This window comes from Melanerpes formicivorus, unplaced genomic scaffold (assembly GCF_026170545.1).
Source record: "Melanerpes formicivorus ecotype bairdi unplaced genomic scaffold, bMelFor1.0.p_v2 SCAF_8, whole genome shotgun sequence".
Classification (NCBI taxonomy): Eukaryota; Metazoa; Chordata; class Aves; order Piciformes; family Picidae; genus Melanerpes; species Melanerpes formicivorus.
Genome location: NW_027142360.1, coordinates 20,436,378 through 20,452,977, shown reverse-complemented (window position 1 = coordinate 20,452,977; position 16,600 = coordinate 20,436,378). Strand labels below are relative to the sequence as shown.

General features: G+C 47.9%; 1 protein-coding gene across 3 annotated transcripts in view; it reads right to left on the bottom strand.

Annotated features, from left to right (window-relative positions):
- The window catches only part of CACNA1I (calcium voltage-gated channel subunit alpha1 I), a 96,779-nt gene that overhangs the window by 67,661 nt on the left and 12,518 nt on the right, over positions 1–16,600 (bottom strand). For all 3 annotated transcript variants that reach the window (XM_068142489.1, XM_068142493.1, XM_068142490.1), the window contains exon 3: positions 5,908–6,005. In XM_068142489.1, the coding sequence (XP_067998590.1) occupies positions 5,908–6,005 (98 nt within the window). The remainder of the gene's footprint in view (positions 1–5,907; positions 6,006–16,600) is intronic.

Here is a 16,600-nt window from a genome sequence, read left to right as displayed (position 1 = left end):
AAAGCAATTTTATACTGGAATAGCATAGCTGAGGCTTTTTTGACTTTTAAACCTCTTTGGCACGACCAAGTAGAGGGATAAAAAAATAAGCAAAAAGCCAAACAAGCTACCTAAAATGAGGCAGAATAAACAGGGATTAAAAGGGACAGGAAATGTTTATTCTTATTCTTACCCTGACTGAGGGAAAAAAACCAACAAACCAAACCAAAACCATATGTAGAAAGAGCAGAAATTCCCAAAAATCTGAAATAGGGCAACAAAGTTGGTGAGGGGTTTGGAACACAAGCCCTGTGAGGAGAGGCTGAGGGAGTTGGGGTTGCTTAGCCTGGAGAAGAGGAGGCTCAGGGCAGACCTTATTGCTCTCTACAACTACCTGAAGGGAGGCTGTAGACAGGCAGAGGTTGGTCTCTTCTCCCAGGCAACCAGCACCGGAACAAGAGGACAGAGTCTCAAGCTACACCAGGGAAGGTTTAGGCTGGAGGTTAGGAAGAAATACTACACAGAGAGTGTGATTGCCCATTGGAATGGGTTGACTGGGGAGGTGGTGGAGTCACCATCATTGGAGGTGTTTAGGAGGAGTCTTGATGGGGTGCTTGGTGCCATGGTTTAGTTGATTAGGTGGTGTTGGATGATAGGTTGGACACGATGATGTTGAAGCTCTCTTCCAACCTGGTCTGGTCTGGTCTGGTCTATTCTATTCTATTCTATTCTTACCCTGACTGAGGAAAAAAACAACAAACCAAACCCAACCCAACCCATATTTAGGAAGAGCAGAACTCCCCAAAAAATCTGAAATTCTATTTCTTGCACAGCTAGGAATAAGAATGCAACATAATGTATCTAATGCATATACCTCCACATAAGTATCACTGCACTTCCACACCAAGTATTAGAACATGTGTGCACTTTTGAGTTAATAAAGTTGCTATGCAACACTCTGCAAACAGAGTCCTTACAGTGTGCTCAGCTGAAGTAATCTGCTTGCAAATGATGAATCAGTAACTAAATTCTAAGTGCAAACTGGAAGACATCAAACACGTTGCAAGGATTCTTCTTTGCATGAGACAAGAAAGGGTAAACCAAAGAAACATCTTCTGCTCTGATGTCAAACCCCCAAAATAACAGAAGCGAAAGAAATTCAAATGATCAGAAATGACTACAGACTACCTCCTCAAAAGCAGGCAGAAATAGAACAAAACCAGCCTCCCCCCCAAGCCTTGTGCCTTGCCACGAGAAGGAGGGATGAAAGAGCTAGCAGAGGCAGCAATGTTTCACCTAGCAACCTGCCACATAACTGCGAAAGGATAATGACAACAAGTGGATGCAGAATTTCACCCCAACACCAGGACACGGATGTACCCAAATCAGGAAGCAGCTACCTCTGACAAAGACCTGGAGAGGACTTTTTTTCCTCTTTTACACTTCCTCAGTGACTTGCAGGACTGGTCACACCAGCTCACCACCCTGGGATCAAATCACATGGTAACAGGACCAGAACAATCTCTTCTTGTTTTCTTTTTGATTTTTTTATCTATTTCATGCATTTTCAAACAAAACCTCAAAAGGCAGCATTCCTGGGGCTGTAGTCAGGAATGCAAGAGAGAAGCAGGAATACATATTATGAGGGTGATGCCTTGTGTTTTCTCTGATATACTTCAAAGATGACAAGCGAGTGGAGGAGTGATCAAGCAGGGCAGGGCCACACACTTCTCCCAGGAGTGAAATCCAGAACAGTCAGTAGCACATCTTGCGAGGAAGTGCAATCAGCTGCTGAAAACCAGCAGCTAAGGATCAGTTTCAACTCTGAAACAAGGAGGTTTGATACCTAGAAATGTCTCCCCACAAGCTCTCCTCACTTGGATGATGCCATTTTTCTTACTTTACTTACACAGCACCTCTTACTTTCAGTATTCAATATCACTAAGGTTGGAAGAGACCTCAAAGATCGAGTCCAACCTGTCACCACAGACCTCATGACTAGAGAAGGGAGGTCACTACTGCCCACTGCAGGTTTGGACTCACGACCTTCCCATTAAGGGTCTTATGCACTACCAACTGAGCCACATCTGCTCACTGCTTGATTTGGGTCTGGAAGGATTCGCCACAGCAGCCAAGTTTTACAGCCTAATAACAAACTGGGTGGTGAACTTGTTCCCTAACAGGAATTTTCCACCGTTTGGCTGAACTGGATGTGCTTTTCTTCTTCTGTCACGATTCAGGTAGGAGAATCTATGCATCCTTTAGACTGCACACAATGAGTATGGCACACAAACAGCATTTGCCAGCTCCTTCTGGGATATTGTTTCAAAGCCTCAGAAGTCTGCCTGTGAGGAAGGGCTTTCAGTAACATGCTAAGAATGAGCACAGGTAAACAGAATTTAGAGATACCCAATCTGGCCACTTGAACTTCAGCCTTGCTTACCTGCCAAGTACAAAAATAAGTTTAACTTATTTAATAGGTGATACTTTTTATTCTCTCAATGTCTCTACTGTTTCCTTAGAGTCATTCCGAGTTTCCTCCCTCCTCATTTTCTGGCATTGATTTTTTATGTTCTTTTTCCCTTCCTTCTCATAGTATGAGATTTCTCTCAAATTTCTCCAGACATTTTTCACCTTGCTATGCAGACTCTTCAAATGCTTGCTGAGCATTCCAACGTTGCTGTTCTCTGGGACTAAATAATCAACCCAGACAGACCACTTTAGCACTCTGCCACTCATGCAGTAACCACTCATGTTCCATTTTGTCCATCCTCCTGATAATAAACAGTCATTATTCAATCCACATGGCCAGACTCCTCCCCAAAAAGCAGTTCCTACCCATATAAAAGCCTTTGAAATGGCCACCAGTGAATGCTGGACCACATTGTCCCATCACAGCCTTCTGAACATGGTCAAATATCTGCCTTTGGGATTAACCTTCCTGCCTCTCCTCAAATATCTCACACTCCCACCAAGACCTCATTCTCCCTCTGCCTCCTGTTGTTTTACTTCCCACTTGTTTTGCTAGCACCTGCAACACCTCCAGCTTAGTACCATCACTACATCTCACTAATAGACTTTTCTCTTGCTTCAGATCAGTAATGAAGAACTTTAAAAAGACATTAAAAGAAGATTTGTGGCCAAAGGTCCCATTAATTATGTTTGCTATACCCCACTGGGCACCTTCTTCCAACACAGATCCTTCCCATTTATCACAGTGCCTTTGTTTACAGCCTCCTCACCAGTTTTCATCCCTCAAGCCACTGCTTCCTCACCCAGGGAATCTGATTTCTGGGTTTTTTTTCACCCCCCTGTAAATTAATGACAGACTGTCTTTCTCCCCAAACGTTCTCTGCATATAACTACAAATTTATGTAGCAAGAAAGATACATCAAGATTTAACCACAGAGTGGAAATTAAACCTGCATCAATTTCACACAGGTAGAATTTTACGCTGATAAATGGAGCAGCCAGACAGCATCACGGCTGGGACAGTCAGGGGGAATTCAGTGGCCTGTGTTCTGCAAAGGTCAGGCAGAAATGACTGAAAGCTTCCCTGGTGCCTCCGCACGGATGAAGCAGATCCCTGATGAGCCAGTTCTGATGCTGCTCACACTGCTCCTCTTGGGGCAGCTCCTGCTGGCAGGGAGCAATTCCAGCTGTTCCAGGAGATAGCTAGGAATTAAACAAGACCTTGGCTTTATCAGTCAAGCTTTACTCCTGACTTTACACTGTTGTCCAGCAATTAACACCAATCCCCACAGTAGACATATGCAAAAGTCAGTTAAGTATTGTTCTACATGTCCAGAGATGGGCCGTGGTTCCCATCTTTATCACCCCATGATGGACTTCAGTATCATAGTATCAGTCAGGGTTGGAAGGGACCACAAGGATCATCTAGTTCCAACCCCCCTGCCATGGGCAGGGACACCCCACACTAGATCAGGCTGGACAGAGCCTCATCCAGCCTGGTCTTAAACACCTCCAGGGACGGTGCCCCAACCACCTCCCTGGACAACCCATTCCAGGGCTTCACCACTCTCATGGTGAAGAACTTCTTCCTCACATCTAGCCTGAATCTCCCCACCTCCAGCTTCATTCCATTCCCCCTAGTCCTATCACTACCTGAGATCCTGAGAAGTCCCTCCCCAGCCTTCCTGTAGGCCCCCTACAGATACTGGAAGGCCACAATTAGGTCACCTCGGAGCCTTCTCTTCTGCAGACTGAACAGCCCCAACTCCTTCAGTCTGTCCTCATAGGAGAGGTGCTCCAGCCCTCTGATCATCCTTGTGGCCCTTAGACTTCCTTGTGGCCCTTGGGTGTAGACTTGGTCTACACCTGAGTTTACACTCAGTGCCCAAACCAGCTCCTCTGCCTGGTGCCCTCCTGCCACTTTGGGCACATCAGATTGTGCCACAGCTCCTTCATCACACCTTTTTGGCACCCTATATTCCTGGCTATTGCTCAGAGATAAACATACACCCGAGGAAGAGGGACAAGATCTAAAAATGCATTCTAGAAAGGCTTTGAATGGAATCTGAGATACTAAAATCTGTCTCTGGAGCATGTTCAGAAAATAGGTGACATTGTGAAAGTGACTTTGGTACAAGGGAAACCATAGGAGGAAGACTGTGGGGTTGGCTGTGCAAACTTTGTCAGATCTGGAAAAGTAAAAGGAGAATCTGAGTTTGAGAGGATTAGGAGAGCTCTGGCAAGGTCTTCACCACTGCAGACAGCCTGATAGGGAGATTATGGGGAAGAGCAGAGACCTCCTGCCATTCTGCAAGACAGAAAAACCTGCAAAAGGAATGCCTAAAACCTCACAGGGCTGCACATGGCAGCTGCTGCCTTTGCACAGAGAATAGCCAGAAACATCAGAGCGAGACAGAAGCCTGAGTTCAGTGCTCTTGCAACCACCTGACCCAAACGGCACGCAACCTGCCTGCCAGTTCACTTCCATCCACCTGGGTAAAACCACTGTGAAGCCTAACCCACCTCCATCAGTACTTCCTGCAGTTAAATAACAACACCACCTGCTTACTTGCTTCAGGGTTGCAGGGAGAAGAGGTAAGAAACAGTTCATCTCCAACAAAACCTGCAAAGCACAGTGAAGAGGTTGCCTTGTTCCCACCTTCTGAGCAGGAAGGAAGTGAGGGTTACGGAGAGGCCACCTCCACTATGGGAGCAGCATGCAGAGCTGTGGATTACATGCCAGGGCTGCAGGATCTCACTGGCTTGCATGCAGATCTGAGCTGAGGGCTGCCTTTCAGACCTGGATGGTATTGGTGGGCAGTGTTTTGGCTGCTGACACATCCCAGCTCCCGCACAGCCCCGGCAGTTCTGCGCCCAGCGATGCTCAGCCTGGCTCATACACACATGCCAGCTCACCGTAGGGAGATTTGGCACAAAAGAAGGAGTACAAAGCACAGGGTGAGGTGGAGAGAAAAAATAACTGGTGCTACACACCTCTAAGCTGTAATGGCATGACAATTTTTCAGATGAGAGAGCTTGGAAGAGCGTGTGAAAACCTGAGCAAACCAATTCAATCTGCTTCCCTCAGTTCTCCCCTCTCCAGACCTCACACACATCTCCCTTTGAGGCTGCAGACATTACCAAATCCACAATGTCCTACAGTATGAGTGAGAAAACCCCTTTTCCTTTATTTGCATGTTGTTCAGCTTCAGCTCCTGAGCCAGCAGCGTGGCCCTGCACAAAGGATGACCGGGGCTGATATTCCAGGATACGGTAGTTTTATCACCCATCCAATGACACTACTTGGCCCCATGGTGGGCAAAAGCCTGCACACATCATGCAGTAGTCTCCACTCAGTTTGCATCTGAACCTCACTTGGAGAACAGCACCACACACAGCATTACTGTACTCCCCACAGCCCCAGCTGAGCAGGTGTGAGGGGGACACATGACTTACTAGGCACACGGTTGATAGCTTTCAGAGGCCTCAGGACACGGACAGTACGGATTGCAGACAAGTTAATGTTTTGCAGATCCAGGGAGTACTCCACCATCCTGCAGAAGAGGAGAAAAAGAGAATATAAGGAAGTTTTAAAAACAAAAAACAAACCACAAACTGTTGATCTGAGCCACAGAGCCATCATTTCTTCATTGAAGGGCTTCTGGAAGTCATGGGAACAAAGCCCAAGTCTCCGCGAGCAAAGCTGAAATCTCTGGAAGCAGGATTGGATCCCAAAGGTCCTGTGGCAGAAAACAGTTTGTCCACAGCAAGGTAGTGAGCGGTGAGAATGTGCCACGGGGATGCAGGACAGGAGCTGCAGTAACATTCACCTGCTGCAGCTGTCAGGAGCTGAAGGAGCTGCGTGAAGATGCCCAACAAGAAGCGTGCACTCCTGGCAAGGGCACACAAGTGGGGAGCACCTTTCCCATGAGGCCAGGAGGAGGGGGCTGCACAGCCAGCTTTGTTGAGTGATGCCTGCAGCACAGCAGGGTGCTCCCCATGTTTCACTCATCTCACAGTACAGGATTAAGTCTGTGAAGGTGGCTTCAGCTTACCTGTTTCACCTCACATGGAATCAACTCTGTACTTAAAGCAGTAACTGCTTCAGTCAGATGAGAAGACTTCTCCCATAGCTGTGAATAACCCCTTTCTGACACCAACCAGGAGGGGAAAATCCTAATTTTAGGACATATGCTAGACCTTAGCTTTCCTAGCCTAACAGCATGCTCCCTAAATTACCTCAAAGCACAAACAGCCATGACTAGTCCATTGGCTTTCCTGCAAGAGCAGCAGGCACAGCTGAAAAAAGTGACTTGGCCCAGTCCCACTCAGCCCACTGCTCCCCTCCTCATCCAGCATGGCAAGTGTCCAGTAACTTGCCTGCTTCTTGGATGATCCTAATCATTTACCCTGGCCAGCACTTTCCACCTGAGCATTTTGCATGTTTTAATGAAGACAGTGAGTTGTTGTCAGCAGCTGCCCCAGGGTGACCCTGATGTGCAGAGAGGACCACAGAATGATCAAGAGAGTAATACATTTTGCAGGTGAAACAGCAGCAGAGTCAGGATGGGAACTACTTCTCTTGAATCTTTCTCAGGTCTGAATGATGACTCTACAGAAGAGCTCCCTTTTCTTTGGCCTTTCGACATGCTCAAGAGGCAGGGAGGGATCAGGGAACACAGGTTTTTGTTACAGCATCCCTTCTCAAGCCAAACCCATTATAATTTGTATAGAAAGACCCACAAGTCAACAATCCTGTAACATAAAGTCCACCCAAATCCCTCTGTCCAGGAACAACCAAGGAGTGAAACAGAGAGCCTGAGTGAGGCGCTGAGAGGGAAATAGGGTACAGCTAGTCTGTAGGAAATCTCAGAGAAGGGACTTGAGTGAAAGGATTGATCCTCCTATTGATCACCCCCTTCACTCAAAAGGACCTCAAAGAGCAAATGTCTAGTTATCTGTCTACACCTTTCACAAGGAGGACTTGTCAGAGTGATAGATTTTCAAACACAAAGAGGTAAACCTGTCGAAGTGTTGTGATTATTCCTTCTCATGCTCTCTCTCTTTCTCTCCCTTGTTCCTTTCACTGTTCTCACATGCACTTTTAGGGTAATTGCACGAAATAATTCTTCCTCTGAAATGCAGTGGCATTCATTTACCTCCCTGGAGCTGTCACTTCCAGATGCACTGAGTGCAGAATAAAAGGGAAGGGATTTCATGCAAGTAATCAAAATATTCACACCCCCAGAAAAAATACAACCCCCAAAAATCCCTTCCCAAACCAAGCAGCAACACTTAGCCTACAGAGGGCATTAATGATAGAGACTTGGGATGCAATCAGATGAAATTGGGAAGTGGGTGTGGAAGGAGGAAGATCACACATGCATACAAATGCACAGACATGACTACAGAGTAACACACAAAGAACATTCATGGTGCAAAGGGCCTTGAAAAAGCTCTGATCAGCCTTGCTCTGATAGCATAACTCAAGACATTGTGCTCTAGAACTAGGCAGACCTGCTGAAACTTTGGAACTATGGTTATGGGCAAAGCACCATATGGACACAGCTGTATCTCTCCCAAGACATGGGCTCACATCTTTTTACAGCACAGAAACTTGACACAGAAGCATGGAAGCATAAAGCTCGGAGAAGCTTGGTCCAGGGAACTTCCTTTCCTCTCCTGAAAAAGAAGCAACCCCATGTCCCCTAGAGCACTGGGTTGAGGTCAGATCTCTGAAGGCAAACAAAAAATAGTTGTGAGCAGAGGTAAAACAAACTTGAAAGACACTCTGGCTGTTTGCTTAATTTGGCATCTGACAGAGAAGGTTTCTGGTTTGAAAAAGTGGTCTTTTCTGAACCACAACTGTCCAAAGGAGAAGTCCTGAAGAACACCATGGCCCTCACAGAAACTGGGCATGGGGAAACTGTGCAGGGCAGGGGCTGAGAATCATTCAGTGGGCAAAGGCAACATCATTTCTTAGACCAGCACCAGAACAAGAGGACACAGTCTCAAGCTGTGCCAGGGAAGGTTTAGGCTGGATGTTAGGAAGAAGTTCTTCACAGAAAGAGTCATTTGCCATTGGAATGTGCTGCCCAGGAGTCACCATCACTGGAGGTGTTTAGGAAGAGACTGGATGGGGTGCCTGGTGCCACGGTTTAGTTGATTAGATGGTGTTGGGTGATAGGTTGGACTCAATGATCTCAAGGGTCTCTTCCAACCTGGTTAATTCTATTCTATTCTATTATTAATTTAAAACCAAAACCTCTGTTTACAAACCATTTGAGTTTTGTCCTCTTGGGGCTATGCTGCAGGCCATTATAATAGGAGCAACCTTAACCAGGTTACTGGTTGCATCCCTGCCCTTTCCTAGCTGGAATTAGCTTGCCAGTCCGTGTGTCACTAGAAAATCAATAATTATCAAAGTAGTGAGTTTGGGTGCAGGATGAATGCTACCCTAGCTGGGACTCTGCAGTTCAAACAGCCAGCAAGTCAGCCTCCCGCAGCCCTTGGTGGCTGCAGATTTGCTGCAATTACATTCCAGGTTAGCTGGGGAAAAAAACACTACTCAGTCACTGTACCAACGAAACACAGCAGGCAGTTCCCAGAGATGGGTCAGAGAAGGGCAACTGCTAAATTTTTCAGAGAGCAATTCCTAACAAAAATATGCTCAGCTCTAGCAGGCTCCAGGGCTTCAGCTTACTTAGCAGACCCCTTCTGCCTACAGTTCTTCCTGAGGCCTCCTTGTCTTGTCTCTAATAACACCCAGGATGTTTAAATCCCCATGGATGAGTTTGGTCTACTGTAGTCACGTAAATCATACCCAGAGCGACTCCAAACACAATTCTGGGGCAATTTTGCATTAGGGCAGCTTGTTCTTGCCCTAGTGATGGCTTTAACATCAGTTTATGGTCACACTCATAAAAAAAACCCCAAACATTTTCTGTGTAGGTAAAACCAATGAATCCAAATGTTTGCCTCCTTTCTCTAACAAAATAGGATCTCTAAGCAGCTCTGCTGGAGTCTCTGGGCATCTGAAGCATTTCAGGAATTGCCAGCTCAGCTGGTTTTTGCTCTTATCTTTCTCCAGCCAGCCCTGCTCCCCACTGCCTAGAAACCCTGTACAGTTAACCACCTTTAGGTTCGGGCTGTATCTGATCTCTTGCCACATGTGGAGGTGGTGACAGGTTGAGAGAGTCAAAAGGGCTCATAGCAGATAGTAGTAATGGTAGCAGATTTATGCCAGGAGATTCATGTTTTCCTCTTTCCTCATGATCTTGGGGTGGTGGATTAGGCACACAGTGCTTATTTGGACTTTCATGCAGGCATCTGACCTTCTGTGCTTAGATCCTTATCAGACCAGCAGCCTGGGGAACCATGTGTTTACTGGGTGTTCAAAAACCAGGAAACATTAAAGCTAATACAAAACTGTTTCCTTATTAAACTCCAGGAGGTCTTCATGCTCCTTTTCCTTGCTCTGTGGTAGCAAGTGGAGCCCTCACAACCTGCTCTTCATCTAGCTCCCCCATGTTTACTGTCTGTTTTAAGCATGTCTTGTTTGTTCATGTCTTGTTTGCCTTAGATTCTTTAAGGTTCAGTGGCAAAGTTCGGGATGTGGGGGGGAAAAAAAGCCCCTGTAGTGGTTGCAAAGCCGTCCTTTCCCCTTATCATGATGGGGCAGGGGAGAATGCATCCATCCCAAGGGAAATGGTAACTCATTTCTGGCACCACTAAAGTATTTTGTGGCCTCTGGCGTGGGTGAGTGAGCGCAGGGGCAGGTTAGGAAGGTGGAACTGTGCTAAATCAGAAAGAAACTCCTGATCTGTGATGGAATTTGAGCACTGAGCTGTCAGGATAATTGAATTTATACAGTAATTCTTCTTCCCTGCTAGAGATTTTCTTCTTCAAAACTTACCACATGAAACTCTTCTGGAATGAGAGTGGGTTGATGTATGCACTGTCCCCGAGCCATACAGATCCAGCTTAATGCATGGTGGGAATACTGACAGGGTAGGAAATGGGATAGGGGCACCAGCTGCCTATAGGGGTTTCATCCTGCAGAAGCAGAGGGGTTGCCTAGCAGGGAACACCTTTCCTGCTTCCTTAGTCTCTGCTTTGCTGATAAACATTAGCCTAAGGCCCAGGTAAGTCTGCTCAGCTGAATACACAAGAGACCTTGAGTTTAACAGAGATGAGACCAGGTTAGTGTGGGGAGCAAGAGAGCAATTTGTTAGCACATTGACCCTGGCCATTTGTCTCATGCCAAATCACTGGAGCAGACAATGAGCACAAGGGGACAAGAAGGCATGCAAACCACCGGCCTCACAAACCCTCACTCCTCACAAGGTCTCAACAACAGCAGAATAACTTCCTCAGCTACAGCTTGGCACTCCTTTTGCTACTGTGCACCTATGAGCTTGAGAGCGGGCTTGGATCTGTCTTGGCACGCTCCACTTCTTCAAGAGTAATGAAACTTGGGGGAGAAGAGCAGTAATCAGTGCCCAACAGCAGAAATCCATGGCCAGCATGGCTCTGTGCCAGACAGGAGAAAGCAGACTAACCAGGGGGATGGAGGCAGAAAAATCAAGACTGTTTAAAACAGACATATTGAGAATCTGAGACTCATGCAAGGAGTCCAGACCCTGTCTGATGTCCACGTAACCCAAGCTGATGTACTTTTGCAGGGCTTGGTTAGCAGCTTCCTCACAGTTACACTTGATGAAATCCATGATCAAAACAGTTCAAACCTGATTGTTTACCTCTTCACATTGCCACCCCCTTATACCTTTATTAAGTACTTGCTAGCTTTCCTAATCTTAGCTCCTGAAGTTCTGTTTGCTGAGAACTGGCAGCCAAGAAATAATGTAAAAAAATGGATTCTGGAAGCATTCATGAAAAATACTGAGGCAATATTTTTCTTATGAGACAAAGCCAGTATGTTTTTGTCAAATTCAAAAGCTGCCTAATTCCCCTTCTCTGATAGGGATTTTCAATTGAAATCTAATTAACTGCATTCTAATCAATTCATATTTCTTTGTCAAATAAATTTGGAGTTGGCACTGAAGCCAGAAACTTTATGGCTGTGACTTCCTAGCTGTAATTCCAGGCTTGCTTATGAGTCTCTGTGGAAAGAAAGTGAAGCTTTTCCTGCCTGTAGACTTTAATTTGGTCTTTGCATTTATGAGCATCTGGAGCAACCAAGACAGTAGATTGTTTCGTTGCTTTCTATTCCAAAATCCTTTACCTTCTCAGCTATAATCATGAGCCTAAGCCTGACATGAACCTACCCCATGACTAGATGTGATTTAGCCAGTATCTTCTGTGTTTAAGAGTATGCCTTTCTGTCTTTGGTCCCTTGTTTGGCCAAATTCCACAAGCTGGAATTTCCACTACTTCAAAGATCCAGAACATAGGAGCCACAGGGAAAATACTAAGTCTGCCAGGTTTCCCTGTCTGAGGTTTTTATTCAGATACTGGCATCAAAAGTGGGAGATGGCACCACTTTTTTTACCAAGGTGTCCAACCCCTGGATATTTGAGCCATGGGTGAACCACTCCACAGCTTAAGTCTCCCATCTGCAGTTTGTGGGGTGGTGGTGTAGACTGATTTACCCTTATATCCTCCCACCTCTGCAGTACACACCAAGGTGAGGAGAAGCTCTCACTACCTACCTCTGCTCTGGCTTCAAAGGCTGTGGCTACAAGGACAAAAAGGAGCAAAACTGGCCCTCCTACAGGACAATCTATTTCAGTTGCATATACATATCTCCCTCCCTATATTAATGAGTCATTCTGAGGAAATGCATCACTCAGTCCATCTAGTTCTGTCCCTCTGTAGCCAGAGATGTAGCAGTGGGCATGGGATGTTGAGAACAGGACTGTCTAGGCTCCACCAGAGGCTCCATTAGTTGAGTCTGTGGTGTGCAAAAGAGGGAGGGCAGGCAGCAAAATCCACTTACTAGTGCCTACAACTGCCTGGATAGAGGATACCATCAGTGTTGGAGCAACAGCAAAGAGGCAGGAAGAGGAGCATGCATTTGAATAGCCAGTGTGGAGCACAGGTGGCATTCAAGACACCTCTTGTAAGCCCTTGGCACGACTGGATGTGCCCAAGCCTGTACACAAAGAGAGCTGTAAGCAGGCAGGCACTGATAACAGATTAATCCAATGCCTTATAAAGCTGTCTGGAGACATCAGAAGCAGAGCTAGGAGATTTTGACAAGGCCTGGCCAGATGCTGGGCAAGAGAAGAGGGCTACTGCTTCCACCTCAAGCCTGCAGCTACAAGACATGTATGTAGCAGTAGAGAGAAGAACCACCCAGAGCATGCAGACAGGCCACTTGCCAGCCCCAGGACTGCAGGGCTCCTTCACAGGACCTATTTTTCAAAATTTCTGCACCATGAGAGCCCTTTTGCTCCACAGCTGCAGCCATGTGCTTCCTTGCCCTCCAAAGTAAGGAGCTATGAAAGAAATGAAAGACTTTTCCCTGCTCAGAGACTTGTGCTGTGGCACATTTCCTTCACCTGTTCACAGCTGCAAAAAAAGCACAGCCTTTACCAGGCAAGTGGGCAGGGGCTTCAGACAGCACAGGGCACCAGCCCACATGGGGTGGGTGAAGCACATGCTGTCCCCTAGGCACATGTAGTCACAAGCCACAGGGCCCTGGAGCCACCCACAGACTCCTCCTTAAAAACGTTGTCTTCACAGTTGCTCTATCTCCCAAGCACCAGATTATTTGGACCTGATCTTTTGCTACGTGGACACAAGTTGCTCCGTGGTGCAGGAGGCACAGGGCTGCCAGGCAGTCCCCAGCACTGAACCTGCCTGCTTGAAAGGTATTTAAAGAGCAAGCCATGCAGTCATTTGTACACATTTTGCAGTTCTGTGCCTTTGGGGCCAGGCTTCAAAATGTGCCCTAAATAGAAGAGCCAAACTCCTTTCAACACCTCCTGTAGAAAGGATGGAATAACATCATATGGGATGTGGCCAGACATTACACAGTAGACCTCTAAATTGCTCTGCAAACTACAGCATCCTCAGCTAAGTAGTCTTGCTTATCTATTTTAAAGACAACTCTCTGCTGACATAAAAGCTGAAAGACAGAAGTAGTGGGGGGGAAAAAATAGCTAAATCTGTTGCTAGTAAAACAAGGACTGCAAAAGTGTAATCCTTTCCTCTCCCCTTTATACATATATATGTAAAAGAATACTAACTCAAGAGGCTATAATTCTATCAGTAAAAAGAAAGACATTTCTTCAAGGAGTTATAGAGGGGGACTGGAGCACTGCCCTATGAGGACAGGCTGAGACACCTGAGGCTTTTTAGTCTGAAGAAGAGAAGATTGAGAGGGGATTAATAAATGTTTATAAATATCTGAGGGCTGGGTGTCAAGAGGGAGAGGACAGGCTCTGCTCAGTTGCACCCTGGGACAGGACAAGGGACAATGGATATAAACTACAGCACAGGAGGCTCCACCTCAACATCAAGAGGAACTTCTTCACTGTGAGGGTGATAGAGCACTGGAACAGGGTGCCCAGAGAGGTTGTGGAGTCTCCTTCTCTGGAGACTTTCAAGACCCATCTGGATGCATTCCTGTGCAAACTGCAATAGATTCTGTGGTCCTGCTCTGGCAGAGGGGGTGGACTTGATGACCCTTCCAACCCCTTCCAACCTGTGATCCATTACTAATTACACAGTCAGCTCCAGAACTATGATGCTTAGTGTCCTTAAAACAAAATAACCTACAACTGGTCCCCTTCCAGTTTTTGGTTATTGCCCTGCAAGTAAAAGCTGCTGAAAGCTTCCAGAGCCTGTGAGACTGGTCCCTTGCTGTCTGGAATGTGATTATTTCACACCCCTGAACACTCTGATTTCGCTCCGGACTGTGTACCGAGAGAAAACGTCAGAGTTTCTTAATAGTTTTGGAGACATGATATGAAAAGACATAAGCAGGTTTTCACACTGTGATAAGAAAGCCAGAGGGACTTGCCAGGCTCAGATGACTGAAGATGAGCGACAGAGCCTCACTTTTGAAAACCAGGAGTCTGAAGAGAGCCTCTGAGCTCTGTATTTCACTGCTTAAGGGGAAAACACAGGCAGGCAGGCAGGGAGAGAGCGCGACAGGCAGGCAGGCAGGGAGAGAGCGCGACAGGCAGGCAGGCAGGGAGAGAGCGCGACAGGCAGGCAGGCAGGGAGAGAGCGCGACAGGCAGGCAGGCAGGGAGAGAGCGCGACAGGCAGGCAGGCAGGGAGAGAGCGCGACAGGCAGGCAGGCAGGGAGAGAGCGCGACAGGCAGGCAGGCAGGGAGAGAGCGCGACAGGCAGGCAGGCAGGGAGAGAGCGCGACAGGCAGGCAGGCAGGGAGAGAGCGCGACAGGCAGGCAGGCAGGGAGAGAGCGCGACAGGCAGGCAGGCAGGGAGAGAGCGCGACAGGCAGGCAGGCAGGGAGAGAGCGCGACAGGCAGGCAGGCAGGGAGAGAGCGCGACAGGCAGGCAGGCAGGGAGAGAGCGCGACAGGCAGGCAGGCAGGGAGAGAGCGCGACAGGCAGGCAGGCAGGGAGAGAGCGCGACAGGCAGGCAGGCAGGGAGAGAGAGCGACAGGCAGGCAGGGAGAGAGAGCGACAGGCAGGCAGGCAGGGAGAGAGAGCGACAGGCAGGCAGGCAGGGAGAGAGAGCGACAGGCAGGCAGGGAGAGAGAGCGACAGGCAGGCAGAGAGAGAGAGCGACAGGCAGGCAGGGAGAGAGAGAGACAGGCAGGCAGGCAGGGAGAGAGAGCGACAGGCAGGCAGGCAGGGAGAGAGAGCGACAGGCAGGCAGGGAGAGAGAGCGACAGGCAGGCAGGGAGAGAGAGCGACAGGCAGGCAGGGAGAGAGAGCGACAGGCAGGCAGGGAGAGAGAGCGACAGGCAGGCAGGGAGAGAGAGCGACAGGCAGGCAGGGAGAGAGAGCGACAGGCAGGCAGGGAGAGAGAGCGACAGGCAGGCAGGGAGAGAGAGCGACAGGCAGGCAGGGAGAGAGAGCGACAGGCAGGCAGGCAGGGAGAGAGAGCGACAGGCAGGCAGGCAGGGAGAGAGAGCGACAGGCAGGCAGGCAGGGAGAGAGAGCGACAGGCAGGCAGGCAGGGAGAGAGAGCGACAGGCAGGCAGGCAGGGAGAGAGAGCGACAGGCAGGCAGGCAGGGAGAGAGAGCGACAGGCAGGCAGAGAGAGGGAGAGACAGGCAGGCAGAGAGAGGGAGAGACAGGCAGGCAGAGAGAGGGAGAGACAGGCAGGCAGAGAGAGAGAGAGACAGGCAGGCAGGGAGAGAGAGAGAGAGAGAGACAGACAAAAAAAGGTGTCTGCATTTTGGTCCTGCTGGTGTTGCCTTTTCCACCCCCATAAATAAGGCTAAAGATTCACATCGTAGGGAATTAGCTTTTAGGGAGGTGAAAACCCTCAGAGGCACTAATTGAGAGCTACACATAGCACAGGCAGGGTACCACTGCCTCCCTGTTTTGATTCTTTTCTGGTGTGATTCATTTCATTTTGATGACTGCTTTCATTTCAATATGTTGCACATCTATAGAGATTTTTACCAGGAGAAAGCAAATGAAATAATTAGTATCATTAAGTGGGGGGGGGGGAAAAAGTGAGTGTGCGTTGTGGGGGGGAGGACTGTGCTTCTGATTTGTCTGCCTTTGGTTAAGATGCTGTTTAGCTGCTGCTTGCTGGTTTCCATCTCTATCTGATCACCACTTGAACCACCTAATTGCTATATTTATTACAGTTTTTTTCTTTACCTTGCCATGATTTTCTAGAAACTTTGCTTTGGCGTCAGAGATTAGCTGACTAGGATTTGCTGAGCACTCTGCTGTTTGCACCGCTGCAAAGCAGCATTTAATGGTCTGTGATTTTTAAAGTCATAACTATGCAAATTCTGGCCAGGTCCCCGAAGGACCACGGTTAATTAAAAGCAAAGAGAAAGCAGAAGACTGGCAACACACTTCTCTGTTTTATGAGATTAAGTCCAACCGGTGTGTTTCAGGCTCAGCAGCATCTTCCCAGCAGGGAAGGGCATTGCACTGTCCCAGTTTCCTGGGAATGGCTGGGCAGTTGAGGCTGAGGGGCTGTTACCTCACACCCTTCAGAGAGCTGCCACCCTCCTTTCCTTGGCT